The 16,749-nt window shown below is 42.3% G+C and overlaps 1 protein-coding gene across 2 annotated transcripts; it reads left to right on the top strand.

Annotated features, from left to right (window-relative positions):
- Positions 1–6,019: 6,019 nt before the first annotated feature.
- On the top strand, positions 6,020–12,560 carry LOC105500989 (chromosome unknown open reading frame, human C11orf87). Of its 2 annotated transcripts, none has more exons than XM_011926682.1 (2): positions 6,020–6,169; positions 7,254–12,560. In XM_011926682.1, exon 2 carries the CDS (start codon positions 7,515–7,517, stop codon positions 8,103–8,105), a length of 591 nt encoding a protein of 196 aa, XP_011782072.1. In that variant the 5' UTR covers positions 6,020–6,169; positions 7,254–7,514; the 3' UTR covers positions 8,106–12,560. The 2 variants fall into 2 exon arrangements, with proteins under 2 accessions (XP_011782072.1, XP_011782073.1); XM_011926683.1 differs by lacking the exon at positions 6,020–6,169 and adding an exon at positions 6,351–6,472.
- Positions 12,561–16,749: the final 4,189 nt, after the last annotated feature.

Genomic DNA, 16,749 nt, shown 5'->3' on the forward strand with positions numbered 1-16,749 from the left:
AATTTAGTTCCTTGAAGTTGTAGCACTGAAATCCCCATTTCCTTGCTGGCTGTCAGCCAAAGGCTGTTCCCAGCAACTAAAGGACACCCACACTGGTTTGCTTGTGGCCCCTCCATCTTCAACATCCAAAATAGCATGTTGAATCCCCCTAGTGCCTTGAATCTCTGACTTCCTTTTCTTCCACTAGGCAGGGGGAAAAATAACCCTCTTCTTTTGAAGAGCTCACTTGATTGTATCAGACCTATTGGAATAATCTCCATATCTTAAGTTTAGCTATTTGGGACTTTGATTACATCTAAAACATTTTCATCATACCATCCAACCTGGGCAATATAGTGAGACCCTCCCCGCCCCCCAGCTCTACCAAAAAATAAAAAAAATAGCCAGATGTTGTGGCACATGCCTGTAGTCCCAGCAACGTGGTGGGGCTGAGGCAGGAGGATTGCTTCAACCTAGGAGGTCAAGGCTGCAGTGAGCTATGATCAGACCACTGCACTCTGATCTGAATGAAAGAGCAAGACCGGTTCTCAAAAAAAAAAAAAAAAAAAAAAATAGTCACAGGAGTATCTGGATTAGTTTTGTTGTTAAATAACCATTGGATTTAATGATTTAATCTTGTGGGACCACCTTTGGAATCCTGCTAACCACAACAGCCTATAAGGTACTAGAAAGCCTCCCACAACGAAGAATTATATGGCCCCAAACTCCTGTAGTGGCAAGGTTACGAAACCCTAATCTAGACATATCTTTTTCTGGATGATGGAAGTATTTTCAGTTTATCTTCCCTATGAAAAGCAGATTCACAGCCTACTGCACTTGAAAGAAGCATATGCCACTCGGTTTCTGACCATGATCCAGGACTCTCATTATCCAGGATCTGTTCATCACAAAGATCTTATCAAATATTTGACATCTGCTGGTCCGTCTATTTTTATCCATCTGCCTCTTTAACTTCACATCTATCAGTCTACTTAGTTTACATTCTTCTGTTCTTTGACACGAGTGATAGTTCATTTAAAAATATTAGGAAAAGAGGGAATTGTTAACATTTGCTTTGGCCAGATAATCAGAATGTGATCACGTGTGTAACTAGAATGTAAGTTCCCAGTTGCAGAGACTGTTCCTTGATCCCTGGTGTACCAAGCACTTGATACAATTTGTGGCACACAGTAGGAACACTCTGCATATTTGTTCAATAAATGAGTTTCCCAGTCTGGCATATTCCATATCATGTGTGTTCTTTAAATATATTTTGTCAAAACTTTGGATCAACAGATTTAACTCATTCAATTTGTATAGGATGCCTTTCATACAATCTATCAGGCAAATCCAGTTCTAACTGTCAATCTAAATAGACAAATCAGGCTTACTGTCTCCAAAAACAATCTGGATCCATTTTTCAATTTGAATAAACCAGAATACTTTCATTCCTCTGACAACCACCTCACTTTTAAACTCTAATTCTAAGATAAGTTGATACATAGTTTGTCCCCCAGATGACAGCTGTCACCTCTCTCAGGAGCGCCACATCCTCAAGGTATTGCTTTTCTTAGTTCTGCAAAGGTTTTCACACCCTGAGTAAATGCATTATAGTAAGACTGAGAACTGGTGAAACATACATTTTTCTTTTGTGAAATAGGACAAATGCAAGGAGAGGTGACAAAAAAATTTTAATCCAGATAGATATATTTTGGGGAGAAGTACATATAGAGGTAGAGGACTTGGAAAATACTTCCCTTAAAACTGCACATATATTCCCCTGGAAAATGTCTATTGTATTCTCAGGGATTAACTCCTCCAGTTTGAAGACTGCTGAGGTATATGATAACCAGCTACGTGGTTAGAAAGGTCTTTCCACTACTGAAATAATGAATTGAAAGAGGCTTTCTATCCTACATCTGTTTCACTACATTTCTGTTCTCTCTTGAGTACATAGGGTAGGATAAGTCCATCTTCTATTGATGATACTCCAAACATTTTAAGAGGCTATGATACATTCTACACATCTTTCCATCTCTAAGATTAATATTCCCAGCTCCTTGAATTGCTTATTATCTGTCATTATTTTCAGTCCCTTCACCTTTCTAGTCATCTTCCCATAAAGGACACTAATACTTACCAAATGTTTTCTGAATTTTCAAGTCCAAAACAATATAATGCTTCTATTGCCAGGGATAAAATATCAATCTTAGTAATTTTCTTTATAATGCAATGAGCTATTTATCAAATGCTTGCTTTACGCTCAGTGCTTAAAATAGCACTGCAAAAATGATTCTATTATTTTTCCCATTTTGCAGATGAGAAGACTGAACTAGAATAAAACTAGAACAAAGTAAAGAGCTTCACTCTGAGCTTTGTTTATTATTTATTTGCTAGGTGGGGCAGCAATTGATTTAATAGTAACATGACAACATATAAGCATACTTCTGTAGGTATGCAGGGATCCAGATTAGAGGAGATGTAAGATTAGGCAAAATGTCAAAATCAGCTGCACATTATCTGGAAAAGTCCCTGTATATCTAAGAGGGACCTGGCATATATCATGCTGCTCTGTGTTTTGGAATGACTTGCCTAAGTCAAACTAGACTTTGTTCAGTCCACGGGAATCTGTGGAGATCCTGTAGACTGCTCCTGGTTGGAAGGAAGGACCTGAACAGTGGAGATTTCTCATCTTCCCTCCCGCACTTCAACCAGGCATCTCTGCTTTTCTCTAGCTTTACATAATTACCCCAGTCAGAAGTAGACAGAGGTAAAATAAAAATAAAAATAGAAGAGTGTGTGTGAAAGAGAGAAACAGAAAGGGAAAGAGAGAGAGAAAAGCCATTAGTCATGAAAAGTAGTCATAAAAAGAATACTGACTTTGGAATCACTTTACCTGTGTTTCAGCCCAATAATATGTGTGGTAATATACTTCTCAGTGGGTTACTTAGACATGGCCTTTAAACACTTTGAGCTTTAGTTTTCTCACCTTTCCTATAGCAGGTACTCACAGATTTTTGTCGAACAAGTGATTAAATGAATAATTTTGTATTTTGGCAAAAATAACCTTGCAAGGTTGTAGAGAGGATTAATGCTAATATAGGATTTACTATAGCCTGGTACATAGTAGGTGTTTTGCAAATAATAATAGCTATAATTATTATTGATTCAATGCTTCTTAGATTTAGGTACAGGTGCCCATGTGGCACTTTTCTCTAAGTTAGATCGAGATGCTTCATTAAACTTGGACGCAAATATTAAGTGCTGTTAAATATGTGGAATATGCTTATGTCCAGAGGGGCTTTCCCATTACATTGGAAGATTACAGGAATCTCAGAAGCTTCTTGGTTCTCTACTCTTAGGAGTGTGGCTTGTGAAGTTTGGTGCTGAAAATAGTGGCAACAAGGGTGTTTGGAAGAATCCTTGCCATTAAGCCAGATGTGCCAAAATCATGTGGCAACTCAGTGGGATCAATTCCTGCAGTCCAAGAGGTGTGCATATTTGCTATCATTGCTCTTCCTTGAGTTTGAAACACACTACCCAATGACATCCAAATCTATGTATTTAGCACATTTGTCCTCTGGGTAACAACAAATTATGACCCTACTGCCTATTCTTGAAAGAGAAAAGACAAAAAAGGGTCCCGTGCTTTTGACCTGAAAACTAATGTCTTTATCTAAATCATTTCTAATTAAATATCATTTTCTGGTGAATCACATTCATCTACTGTAGACTGTAAGTTCTCCAGATTAAGACCTTGTCTTTTCATAGGGTGTATAAAATAATGCACACAGTTTTAGCACTCCTGGTATAACAGATGGCTATCATTTGTAACAAAAGAATAACATTGGAAGCCTTCTGACATGTCCTAGAAGCTTAGCGTGCAAGAAGAATTCCATTACGTACATATTGTGATCCCATTACAACATATTGTAAAGGTATATTCCCCATAGGGAAAACCCAATAACTAATTCCTTCAGATCTAGAAAACAGACCATTGAGAGTTTTTTTTTTTTTTTTTTTTTGAGATGGAGCTTTGGTCTTTCTGCCTAGGCTGGAGTGCAATGGCACGATCTCAGCTCACTGCAACCTCTGCCTCCCGGATTCAAGCGATTCTCCTGTCTCAGCCTCCTGAGTAGCTGGGATTACAGGCACCTGTCACCATGCCTGGCTAATTCTTTTTTTTTTTTTCTTTTTCTTTTTTTTGGTATTTTTAGTAGAGACAGGGTTTCGCCATGTTGGTCAGGCTGATCTCCAACTCCTGACCTCAGGTGATCCACCTGCCTCGGCCTCCCAAAGTGCTGGGATTACAGGCGTAAGCCACCATGCATGGCCAAGAGTTAATTCTAATTATGTAAAAATTCTTTGCTTTACAAAATAACGTTTTTTAAAAAACTTTTATTTTTTGCTGAAGAGTCTCTTGAAATAGCCAGATCTCTTTTTGGAGCATCTTAAATTGGATTTGCTTTACAAAATGTTTATTAGACTCAACTTTTCAGGAGCAAAGCGAGTGTGAAAAAATGGGGCATTGCCTGTCAGGCATCAATGGTAAAGTGTCACTTAGTCGCAGAGTTAAAAAAAAAAAAAAAAAAAAGGCTCACCATTCCATCCCCTGAGCCCAACAAAGTCAAATTGTCCAAATGTGGCAGGTGGCTATTGCAGGCATCTGGTACTCTCATTCCAGGCAGGAAGATAATGCTAGCATTGGGATGGGGGCGGGGGGCAGACATCAGTGACTGTGTGAGCCTAAACAGAGAGTCAGAAGAAGGGACCCCCAGATCACAGCCTTTTCCTCCACATTTCAGACCCCCTTTCTTTACACATACAGCAAATACAAGCAGATAATTGGGCATCAGTCATTTCTGATGCATAGCAGGAAAGAGCAACAACATACACTGCATCATTTAATTTATCAAGTAAGCTACAAGGCACTGTGCTAGACTCAAAGATAGAAAACAAGACAAGGAGGAAAGAAGAAAATACACATTTAGTAATACATCTCAGTGCCTTCAAAGACCATGCAATGTCTTTAGGTACTGTTCCCAGCTAGCTTCTCCAACAGAAAAATGAGCATACTCCATTTCAAAGCTGGATTCTGTAACCAAATGCACTATTCATATTTTTCCAAGCCTCCTAAACCAATAGTTAACTAGTCTCTTCCACGATTTAGGGAGGCTGTTGAGTTCTTTTCTGGAAGTTCTATCCATTTTGCTACAAGGTTGTGCTGCAAACACTTTACCAAGAATTAGGGCCAATGAAGGGGTACTTTGTGCAAGCTACAAATACTTGGAATTTTCATAAGGCAGTTCACTTCTGCCTTCCTGTGAATAATTTCATATTTCTTCCTTGTAAGACTATGCTTTGTGTGCTCATGAGTGTCTAGATTGACAGAATAGAAGGAGTGTTTAATACATCGAGTGGGTCTGGGGTCTAGAGATGAGGATGTGAGGGATGCAAGAAGGATCATGAATCAGATGGAGTGAAAGATAACTTGGAAACTCCAGTGGAGAAAAATGGTTAATTTCGATTAATTTGTTCAGGTTTGTGTTTTGGGTTCTGTCACATCTATGTTGAGAAATGTCCCTGTCAGCTAATGCACGCAGTTTATGTTCAGAACCAGGGGCAGCACAGAGAGGAACTGGGGGTGGGGGAAATTTTTATCAGCCACCAGGGAGAAAGTCTGATCTGTGCACCGATGGGAGATGGTTATCCAGAGTGTAAAAATATGATTCTGGGACCAAAGGGTCAGCTCTAGAACGAAATCAGACAGCTGGAGAACTGAAGATTCAACTCTTCCTAGGCAAGAGAGTGAGAAAGGTGGGTTGCTTGCAGGGTGGGGGTGCGGGTTGCTCCTCCTATTTCCTGGGTTGGAGAAGGGCAGCGAACTGGGAAGTGTGTGTCAGCGGCTGGCTATGCTAGGACAAGGTGTTGGGGTGCTAGGGTGGGTGGGGGCCTGAGGGGTGGCTTGGAGCCCTGGCAGTGGCTGCCTGACGTCACCGGCCTCTCTGGCAATAGGCTGCGAGCTCAGCTCCCTGAAGCGGCGGCGAAGGCGGCGGCGGCGGCGGCGGCGGCAGCAGCGGCAGCAGCAGCAGCGCGGCTCGGTCTCTGGCCCATTCACTCCGCGCCTTCTGCAGCCGCCACTGCAGCCGCGCGGCGGGGGCTCCCTCCTTGCAGCCAGCTGGCGGTCCAGGTAAGAGACAAGGTGTGACTAAAGGCTTCTGATGGCGGGGTGGCCTGACGGCAGGGCGCGAGTGGGGAGGACAGCTCACGGGGCCTGTGCAGCCACCCCGGGCATAGCTCCAGCCCCCGGCCCCGGCCTCTGCCCCTGCCCCGGCTTGCTTGCGCGCTGCCTCGCTGCTCCGCAGTGCAACAGTTTGCAGCTGCCTCTTGGGAGCAGCAAGGAGGCTCTCCTGCGCGCTGCGGGTCTACCGGCTCCGGTACGCCGGAAAAGCCTCGGGGCCTTCGGGCTGGGTCTAGGAAGGACTGAAAGAAGGTTTGTTCCCCAAACTTTGCAGGCGGGAACCCTCCTCTTTCCATTTCCAGTTCCTCTCGAAAGAATCAGGCTACTGCCAAGTTGGGGGCATAGGGAGATGGGGAGGAGGGGGCCGTTTGTGGGAATGTGTCAGCTGAGAAAGATGCTTCAGCTGCTTTAGAGAGGGGAGTATGCCAGGGAAGAAGGCTGGAGAAGAGATGGAGCGCGTTCCTGCTCGTCAGCCGCGGTCGCGGACAGAGGCAGAGTGGGATGTGGTGCCAGGGGTATCCCACTGGGAATGGGACCCAAGGGTTCTGACGCCGTCCAGGGAGGGCAAGTCTGGAGGGGGAGGGAAAGGAAGGACTGTGTACCTGGAGCCCGCGCGGTGGCCCGGAGTGAGTGCTGGGAGGGGAGGGATCCAGGCGAAGACATCCACCGAGAGGGCGCAGAAAAGAGGAGAGCCGGCGCTCTGGGAAGTAGCGACTTCAATCCGAAGCGGCTGCTTGTCTGTTGCAATTATAAAGTTGTGAAGGGCGGAAGGGAGGCTGCCTTATCTGCTGAGTAATCTGCACCTCCGCGGTGCCGGTGTAGACCCCATCCTGTTGAGTGGCGTGAGCAGGCTGCTGGTGGCTCTGGTGCACGGCCACGGGCGGGCAGGCTGGGGTCCACTGACCGAAAATATGGGCAGCGCCCAGCTCAGGCAGCGTGCCCAGAGGGCCGCTTTGCGGTGGTGGTTGATTCTTCCCGACCGCACTCCCCTGGGCAGCGGTCGAGATTCTAACTAAGCTTTGTGTCTTTGCAGCCTGGTGCCTCCGCGAAGGAAAGGTGCGCGCTTGGAGACGCGTTCCAGGTGGGATCGGCGAGGATCTCTCGGGCGCCGCTCACTCCTTGGTCGCCTTGCTTGCCAGCAGTTGCTCCCTTAGTCCTTGGCTTGCTCGCACACCCGCTCCCGCTACAGGGAGCAGTTTTGGGTGGCGTGGGCTCCGTCCTCTTCTTGGCTGGTGGGAACAGTGTGCCCAAGAGGGGAAGCCTAGTGGGCCCGGCCCCTCCCAGCCCCGCGCCAATGAGTGCCAGGGCACCGAAGGAGCTGAGGCTGGCGTTGCCGCCGTGTCTCCTCAACCGGACCTTTGCTTCCCCCAACGCCAGCGGCAGCGGCAACACGGGTGCCCGCGGCCCAGGCGCAGGTGGCGGCGGCACCTGCATCACGCAGGTGGGACAGCAGCTTTTCCAGTCCTTCTCCTCCACGCTGGTGCTGATTGTCCTGGTTACCCTCATCTTCTGCCTCATCGTGCTGTCCCTCTCCACTTTCCACATCCACAAGCGTAGGATGAAGAAGCGGAAGATGCAGAGGGCTCAGGAGGAATATGAGCGGGATCACTGCAGCGGCAGCCGCGGTGGCGGGGGGCTGCCCCGACCTGGCAGGCAGGCCCCAACCCACACAAAGGAAACCCGGCTGGAGAGGCAGCCCCGGGACTCTCCCTTCTGTGCCCCTTCCAACGCCTCGTCGTCCTCTTCGTCCCCTGGCCTCCCGTGCCAGGGTCCCTGTGCTCCTCCGCCTCCACCGCCAGCCTCCAGTCCCCAAGGAGCACACGCAGCTTCCTCCTGTTTGGACACAGCTGGCGAGGGCCTTTTGCAAACGGTGGTACTGTCCTGATCGTCTAGCCCCTCTCGTTCCCCGTCCTTGTTTCCATCATCTTTGCCATCCTTGCTTTTTTCCTCCTTCCTTCCTTTTCCATTTTCCTCTGGCCCCTCTTTCCTCTTCCTGGTTTCCTTACCTGCCCTCCCCTTACTCTTGTTTCTCCTCCGCCGAGGCACTGTGCGGTATTTGTAAATATTGGGCGAGGAAAGTCTCGGAAGAAGAAATAATGCTGATAATAATACTTTATTAATATTTATAGTAATTATAATACTAATAACACAATCCAAGCGCATGACAAATCACATAATTTCTCATTGTCAATGAAGGATGCATCTTCCCATTCCAACCCGCGCTCCCCTCAATTAGGAGGAGAAACCGCACAAGCTACCAAATATATAAAAGGCATTGATTCCCGGAGCAAAGGGAGGGGAGGGGGCCCGGTAATGTACATAGCTGTCAAGTTAAGGTTTAGTTTCCTTCCTTCCCCTCTGACCCCTAAGCTTTCACTTTTTCTTTAGCTTCCCTCTCCTCCCCATTCCCACCCTCAGCCGGGCTCAGGCAATAGTATATTATAAAGAAAACGTCTACATTAAGCACCAGGACTGCAAGAGGGCATAGAAAATAGTCCCCAGAAAGTGTTTATGACAGGTACCCCTCCACAGTCAGCCCATTTCTCACCCTTTGGTTAACTATTACCTATTACCTTTTCCAGGACAGAACCTTTAATTTACTTTTTAAAATGACCCTCGCTGGCCGAGCATAAGTACGTTAAAATCTTTAAATGAGTTTTTTAAAAAAGCTAACGCTTTCACTCCCTGCCCCGCCCCCACCCATATACCTTTGACCTGTGACATTTTCAGGATTTACAGAGGATTTGGGAGCTGTCCAGCCAGGTCTGGTGCTGAAGTCGCCTCACCGTTCTGATTACTTCCTCTAGTTGTGAAGGCGGAGGAGGGGCTCTTTTGGAAAGTGACTATTCTGGCTTTTGGTTGGGTTCTTTCTTCTTTTTCTACAATCGAGTTAGCGTGTACTATTGGTTTTCTTATTATTAAACATTGCATAAGTTACCTTTTTTGTAAAAAAAAAAAAAGTATTAGGTGATGTGCAGTACTGAAAGTGCAGTATCTAACCAACTAGAATGTTTCTGTTTCATTTTTAGAACAAGTGCACCTTTGTTATATATTTATTATATTGGTACCAAATACAGAAAAAAACTATAGTTCTGTACTATGTCCTCCAAACTGTATATTATTGTTCTTAATTTCCAGCTGTTGATATAATGGTTACCACTGGATGAGAAATTCAGTGGTGCAGACCTGGCTTCTGCTGTTTCCAGAAGTGTTCTTTTGTACCTTATTCTGTAGTAGACTGTTATAAAAAGATGACACACATGCTTTATTTATTTATTTTTTTTTGCAAGTAACAGAAAAAAAACACAACCACAGAAACAAACAAATAATGGATGTGCAAGAATGCCATCTATTAAAAACATGGTTAATATTTAAACAGTGCCTGTAGTTCTCCCTGCATGCAGTTACCACCTGGAGGCAGTGGTGTTTGTGCTTGCTTGTACTGTATGTGGTTGGGGATGAGACTGGTGGGGATGTTGGGCAATTTGGATGACAGGACATGCGAATTTCAAGAAAAGTTATATCCAGTAATTACTTATAGGATAAAAATGTTTGCAGCTTGTTTGTTTAGTTACAAATCTGTGCCTGCAGCAAAGGAAAGGCTCTCTTTCTCAGTCTGTCCTAACTTCACTGAACATACAAAAACACTGAGAAAATAAGATAAATATTTTATTATTTTCTAATGCCAGACAAGGCCATCTATGTTAGAAATGGAATTAGTCTATAGTTATTTACCACCTTGTTTCCTTTGGTTGAATGATAGAAGAAGCCAGAAGCATATTACAATATTAGTTATATGCAGTGGCATCTCTTGGAAATCAAGCCTTTGACAGCTATTCAAATTTTTGGAAAATGCATGAATGAAAATGATCTGCAGAAAGCTCTACCAAAAGAGTCCTTACTATCCTGCAGGGTGTAAGGCAACAGTGCCCCTATGAGCATCCCTCTCCCAAGCAACTAGTTGTTCTAAATTGTCTGCTTGGTCCATACACATGTGCTCTTATCCAGAGGAAATATTACCTCTAATATTTCTGGTCATCTATTAAATTGTCCAAGCTCAGTCTGCATCTTTTATAAAAATAATTTAATAAACTTAATTTTAATCACCCATAAGATAATCACCTTTCCTGAAGCACAGAAGATCATCACTGAAGCATGCCATCTTGTAATATTAGGAAGACCAGGTATAATCTTTGGGTACAATATATTAAACAACGAACCAGTTTTTCTCCAGTGCCTTAGTCACTTCCTAGTAATAGGTAAAAGAGTGCATTAACTCCCTCAGGCCACTAGGGAATCCTTTAGTGCATCAGAGTTCTACATTGTACATCAGAATGACTAAGGCACTGTGAAGAAGAAAGTCCATTAATTTTTGTAGCTTACCCTCATCCAGTGGTAGCTCTTTAATACTTTATTACAGAACGACTTTTGCACTTGAAATTTGAATAGAACCAGGGACCCAGAAGGGAGCTTCGTCATTTCCAATAAGCTCCAATAAGTGCATGGATATTATTTTCTTCCCCTTATTTGGTGCACTTTCTACAGTGAATAATTTCCCATTTTATTAAAGCAATAAGATGTTCTGTTGTGAGCAGTGCTGGACAACGATTCCATTTTCTTGGTGCTGAAGCTACGCATATGTTCTTGCCTTATGAATCATAGTATATTCAAGGCATGCAATAACAATCCCCTTCCAAGGAGCAGCCTGTACACTCTGTGGGGTAATTATGAAATTGTCCTACATCATTTTTCCCCAAAGGAATGCAAGGAGCAAGAAAAATAAAAGCATTATGTATATTGTAAAACAAATGATCTCAATACCTCTCAACATGGGCACACATCTGTAATACACTTTTATTGCGCACCTTTAAATGTGTATGCCTTTCTCCATTGATTGACTGTAGTTTAATATTTTTAATAGTGCTCTGTGTAAAGATGATGCAGTTTGTGAGTCAGATTTCATACTGAGCTTAATATACTCAGAACCTAAGCTTCCAGTGGTATCACTTGTGATTTTTTTATGAGATAGAAAATTACATGAAATTCTAGTAAGCCAGTTCCCACACCAAATTATTTCAATAAGCACACATCCAAGCAATTTATACAGACCTTGTTTAAAGCACTGCTTCTTATAGAGCTCAATTGGCAGTCTCAGGAGTTTGGGATGCTACCAACAGGGCATTTAGGTTTTCATTTTTATGAAACAAAAGGCAATCTGGAAATAGCTAAATTTGTTTCAAGGATTTTATTCACTGATGTCCCGTCAAACTAATTGCTTCAAACCCCTATAGCTACAGCTTAACTTCTGCACTTGCTATTCAGTATTAATAAGGTGGCATGCTTGATTCTTATTGTTTTTAAAAATGAGAAAATTTGGAGAGAGAATACTACTATGTCAACTGTACAAGACTCTGAATCTTAAAGATGTAGATGGATATAATCTTTAGACTTTATATACACCCATAGATATGTATTTATATATGCATACGTTTTGTATAAATTTACAATTGACTTTTTGTATTCTCTTTTCTGTCATTACAAGAATGAGATGGAAACCCAAATAGTTGTTCCATCCTCTTATCCAAAGAGGATACTGAAAAGTCAGGTATGTGCATGCACTTATTTCTCTGGGGTCAAATCGGAATGACTTTCTCTTTAATAATGAAAGGGGAGAGTCCTGGTTAGCTTGGGAAACTGGTAATTAGATAAGCTTCCTTTCCTAGGTTAGTGACTCAAATGTAGCAATGATGATAAAGTTATGACCCACATCAATGTGGTCTAAATATCTAGATGGAAAGCAAAAATATCCAGAAGAGGTTTAGGGCCATCTAAACCACAAACCTGGAACCTGGATTGTGGTTTGATGTTTTTCATTTTCAACCTATATGTTGTGTAGAGATACAATTTATATCTGCATAGCTAAAGGTAAAGTGAAAATATGACTATTATCTGTTTAGTTTGATAAATCATTTTTGGATAATATGGGTAAAATTAGCTTTAAGAAACTTGACATCTGACTTTTCCACCATTTCTATCTGCATCAATTGTATTAACTAGATAATGGTTAAATTTTATTTTTTTATCATGTAGACATATGCTTTAATGCTTTTCTGTAGGTGAAAGTTGAACAGTTGCTAGCTGATATTATGTGGAAGTTACAGGTTAAATTAGAACCAGAAATTTTAATATAATCTGATCAGGTTCCTTAGTCCCATTCCCATGTGAATCTGAACTTTGAATTTGAATCTGAAAGGCCTACTTATTTGGGCCATTTTTTATTGGAACTTGTGATTGTGACTCACAGATGTTTCAGTTCATATTAGAATAAATTGCCCAATCTGTAAGAGTGTTTAATCATTGGAATGAATGTAAATCTGATTCTGATTTGGTTTGCTATTTATTTGGTAACATTTGAGAAACAGCTAATGTGGCTTGACATTAATACTTATTAATGTCACCAACCCAATAATACAATTGGTGCCATGTATGAATGCTTAGCTGACAATAAGAATTTAATTAACTTTACTTGGAGACAATGACTTCTCAAGGAAGTCCTACCCATTTGAGGTAGGGATATTTCCCTTACAGTTGTGATTGCAAGGGGTTGTTTCTATAGAGAGATTAACGACAACAACAGTAACAATGATGACAACAACAGAAAAACTGACTTTTGAACTTGAGTATATCCAATAGATAGAAGAAAAAAGATTAGAATTCATGGAAAATTTGTTTTGCTTTTCTATCAATAAAAGAGTTTTCTTGTTAATTGGCTTTTTGGACAGTATTTCCTTACCAATTTAATGTATAATATACCAGGATAACAGAATTACTTATTCTATTATACTCAGATGCTCAAAGAAATTATATTGTTTTCAAAAAACTTTTATAACTTATCTGCTGTTCCTCACAAACCAACTACATCTTAGAAATGGTATGTGTATAAAATTTAGGACAACCCAATAAACAGTCCAGTATAATAATGTAGCAGCTCCTTTACACGGATGCTCAGAATCTTGAGGTCATATGCTTAAATTCTCAGATTTCCTCTTTCTCTGCCTCCACTTCTCTAATATAATATATCAGGTATATCAGGAAGGGATGTGGCTCACGTGATTTTGTGCCAATTAGGGGAAAGGTGGCCTCCAACCCCTCTGATGGATCCTAGCTGAACCCTGCTGAGAGGATCTGCTCCCTAGTTTGAAGTGCTATTGTCCTACTGGCTTTTGTGTTGACATTTACCACAACAATTTTACACCATGGACCTTTGTCCTCCATTTCAAACACATACATCCTGACCCTGGCCATCTATAGGTCCACCAGTGCTCTCACACATTGTCCCCTTCTTGGAGATTCAGGAACTTCTAGGTGCCCTGCATGCCATGGACCTATTGGTGAAAAGCCTGGGTCTATCTTGGGATTATTCATCTATCCATCCACCTCCTCCTCCACCTCAATTCTACTAATCTTGCTTCATGTTAGATGGTGCCATGAGGGCTTCTTCTGAGGTCCTGAGACCCAAACTAATATATTTAAGGGAAGGGAGTTTACCATTTATCTCCAATCCTTGAGCTTCTCCGAAGCTATTTAGATGTGTTCAAGCCAACACCTCTCCTTTTGGCTCCTAAATATGTGTGAAGAGGAGCATGAAAGCTTTAATGGCCGGCCACCTGCCTCACTTTTCTCTTACTTTTCTCAAAATGGCCCCAAACTGCAAGAAGCAAATATTTCCCTTAATGCCTACTTTTCTCTACCCAAGACTCCTCCTACTATGGTTAGTTTCCTGCTTCTGCAATGGACTTAATCATCTCCTTCCTGATGTCAGCATTATGATTAACTCTTAATGGCAGTTGGACAGGGTGTAAGAGACAGAAAGGTAAGCTTATTAAGAAGGGATCCTAAATCAGGACCTATTTGAAACATTATGCCACACACCATAGTAAATTTCCATATTCCTACAAGGGACATGTACTCATGATTAAGCTCTTGCCCTCCCCTTTTCCATGAAGGTGGGAGCTTGATTATCTTGATTGTATTTTCATATTAACTTCTACTTAGTTCCTCTAAATTGGCTAGAAAACCTGGATACTAAACCTTGTGTCACTCTATGTCCCTAAGAAGGCACAAACTCTTCCAAATATTGGACCATTATTTCACCCTATCCCTTACCCTTTAGGAGCTGCAGATTGTGTGTAGGAAATACTTCTCTTAAGCTTGGATAAACTTCGAGTGGATCTTGAATACTGGAGTGGAGATGAGTAGCTACTCGATGTAAAGGCAGCAGCAAGTAAAGATTGGTACAACCCTATCCCTAGCCATTGTCCTCTGTATCCCCAGTAGGTATATGTGCTCTAACTTCAGCTGTTTGGCTCAAGAGAGGGATGAGTAATAACTCAGCTAGCTCTTACAAGACAAGCATGGTTCCATTCCCCAACTCCTTCAATCTCTCTGGGTGGATTAATTTATGAAATATTAGCTGTGTATTCTCTTCCTAATTAGTTGTTGAAATCCAATCACTCTTTCCAGAGTATCATCTCCAGATATGTTCCAGGCTTGAATTGATGCTGATAATATTGGGTTTCCCTCTCTCAAAAAGTGGCTCTACTTTTTAAAACTTTACAAAACAAGAAGAGGCTCTTGTGATAACCTTTCTTAACCCCTCTTTTCCAACTTATGCTGAATATCATCTATCTGTGTTTGCAAATCCTCTCTTTTCTTGGATCATGACCTTAACTCAGGATTTTAAATTTTAGCCTAGAGGTTTGTAGTCACTTTGTGGTACAAAATTTTTGGCACATGTAATCTTAAAAATTTAGGAAAACCGCTACTAACCTCAGTGTATTTAGGTGGGAAAAATGCATTGAGATGACAAAAATACTCACTCTTCACATACAGATGTGCAAAACAAATGTGGCTACTTTATTTTCCTATAATCCATCTTATCTTCCTCATAGGGACCTATTTGCTTGGTAGTTCTCTTAAGAAAGTCACCACATTATCAAATTTTCTCTCTTTCCTGTGCCCCTTTCCAAGGCTGTGTCTGGGTATAATTTATGTTATCTCATGGTGGCAGAGGAAAAAGGCTCCTCAGATCTATGCAGAGTTAAAGGAATCCTTGCTGGTTCAACTGGAGAGTGGCCAGTCTGGTTTGCTTCCCAAACTGGTGGCTGCTATGCTACAGCAAGTCCTATCTTGTACCCCCAGTTGGAGCCCAGGATCCTGGACAATTTTCCAGAGTCTCAAACTTTGAGTCTACTGTGGCTTTTTGTTCCAATTGAAGAATTTTGCTGTTTTACTGTATTCTAAGCATCCCTGGGCTCCTTTAACTGGGACAAATGGGAATTTCTGGGTTCTATTCAGATGATAGAAAACAAGAAGCCTTCTGGTAGCCTACTGCCATGACCATCATCCCATTGCCACTGCCTTCTTGTTGGAAACAGGAAAGTATAGTAGCTCTCTCTATTAAGGTTTCCACTAGTAAAGACATGGATACTTGCTAAAGCCCTTACTAACCTCAAAGTTCTCTGGCTTCCTGATCCTATCAGAATGCTTATTATTGGATCCCTCTCTATTGCAACTTTTCTCTGAATCAAGGGGCTTGGGGAGCAAGAGTCTTACAATTCGTCTTCCTCAGTCAATATCAGACTCCTCTCTCTCCCCTCCCCAGATTACCCAGGATTGGAAAGGATAGACTTTTCTATGTGGTCCCTTAAGGACTTCCTTTAGTACAAAGGTATAATCAGACAGGAAAGTGTAGATTTGGGGCTTTTTGCTTTCTACACACCACATTCTATACATTGACTGTAGCTTCACGGCTGTCTTAAAATGGAAACTAGAATGTGGAAGAGAGATAAATGAGGCTACATGGGAAGGCATGTCAGAAATATTTTGTTAGTTACACTTGAATATACATAGGTGATTATTTCAAATTGCAGGGTAGGAATTCAATGACGACAGAAATACACTGTTTCCCCCTTTGCTTGCCAAAGTACGAACCTTAATTCCATATGAACTAAGTTGAAAGCTTAGTTCCTGTGATTAATGTTGTATCTCCTGGCAAGCACCCTTGAGAAAGATCATAACTGCCAGCAGTGTTTGCACCTCCATATGGATCGGCCTTTTTAAGGGATCCCCTAATGGAAAGGAGAGGAGGGAGTACAGGTCACTCAGTTCCAAAGGGGAGTAAAGCACAAAGAAAGGAGAGGCAGAGAAAGGCTCACTTCTCTACCTTTGCCTTGTGGCAAAAGCTTCCCTGGGGCATCCTTCCCACACCCACCATCACAAGTTTTCCTGGTGGGAGATGCATAAAAGATTGTGCTCTACAAGTGGAAACTGGCCATGCTGTGTGGCAGGATTATTTTCAGGGTCTACCTTGGTTACTTCTGTTCTTAAACTTTTAGGTAGTTTCATTTCTTTGTCCCAGGGAAACTGTCCTATTACTGACAGTTGTCAATCAGCCTGCAGTCCTTGCTGTTTGACCACATTCTGATAACGAATTAGCTAATCCTTGCTTGACCACTGACTAGGTGTCA

This window comes from Colobus angolensis, unplaced genomic scaffold (genome assembly GCF_000951035.1).
Source record: "Colobus angolensis palliatus isolate OR3802 unplaced genomic scaffold, Cang.pa_1.0 Scaffold7, whole genome shotgun sequence".
NCBI classification, from domain to species: domain Eukaryota; kingdom Metazoa; phylum Chordata; class Mammalia; order Primates; family Cercopithecidae; genus Colobus; species Colobus angolensis.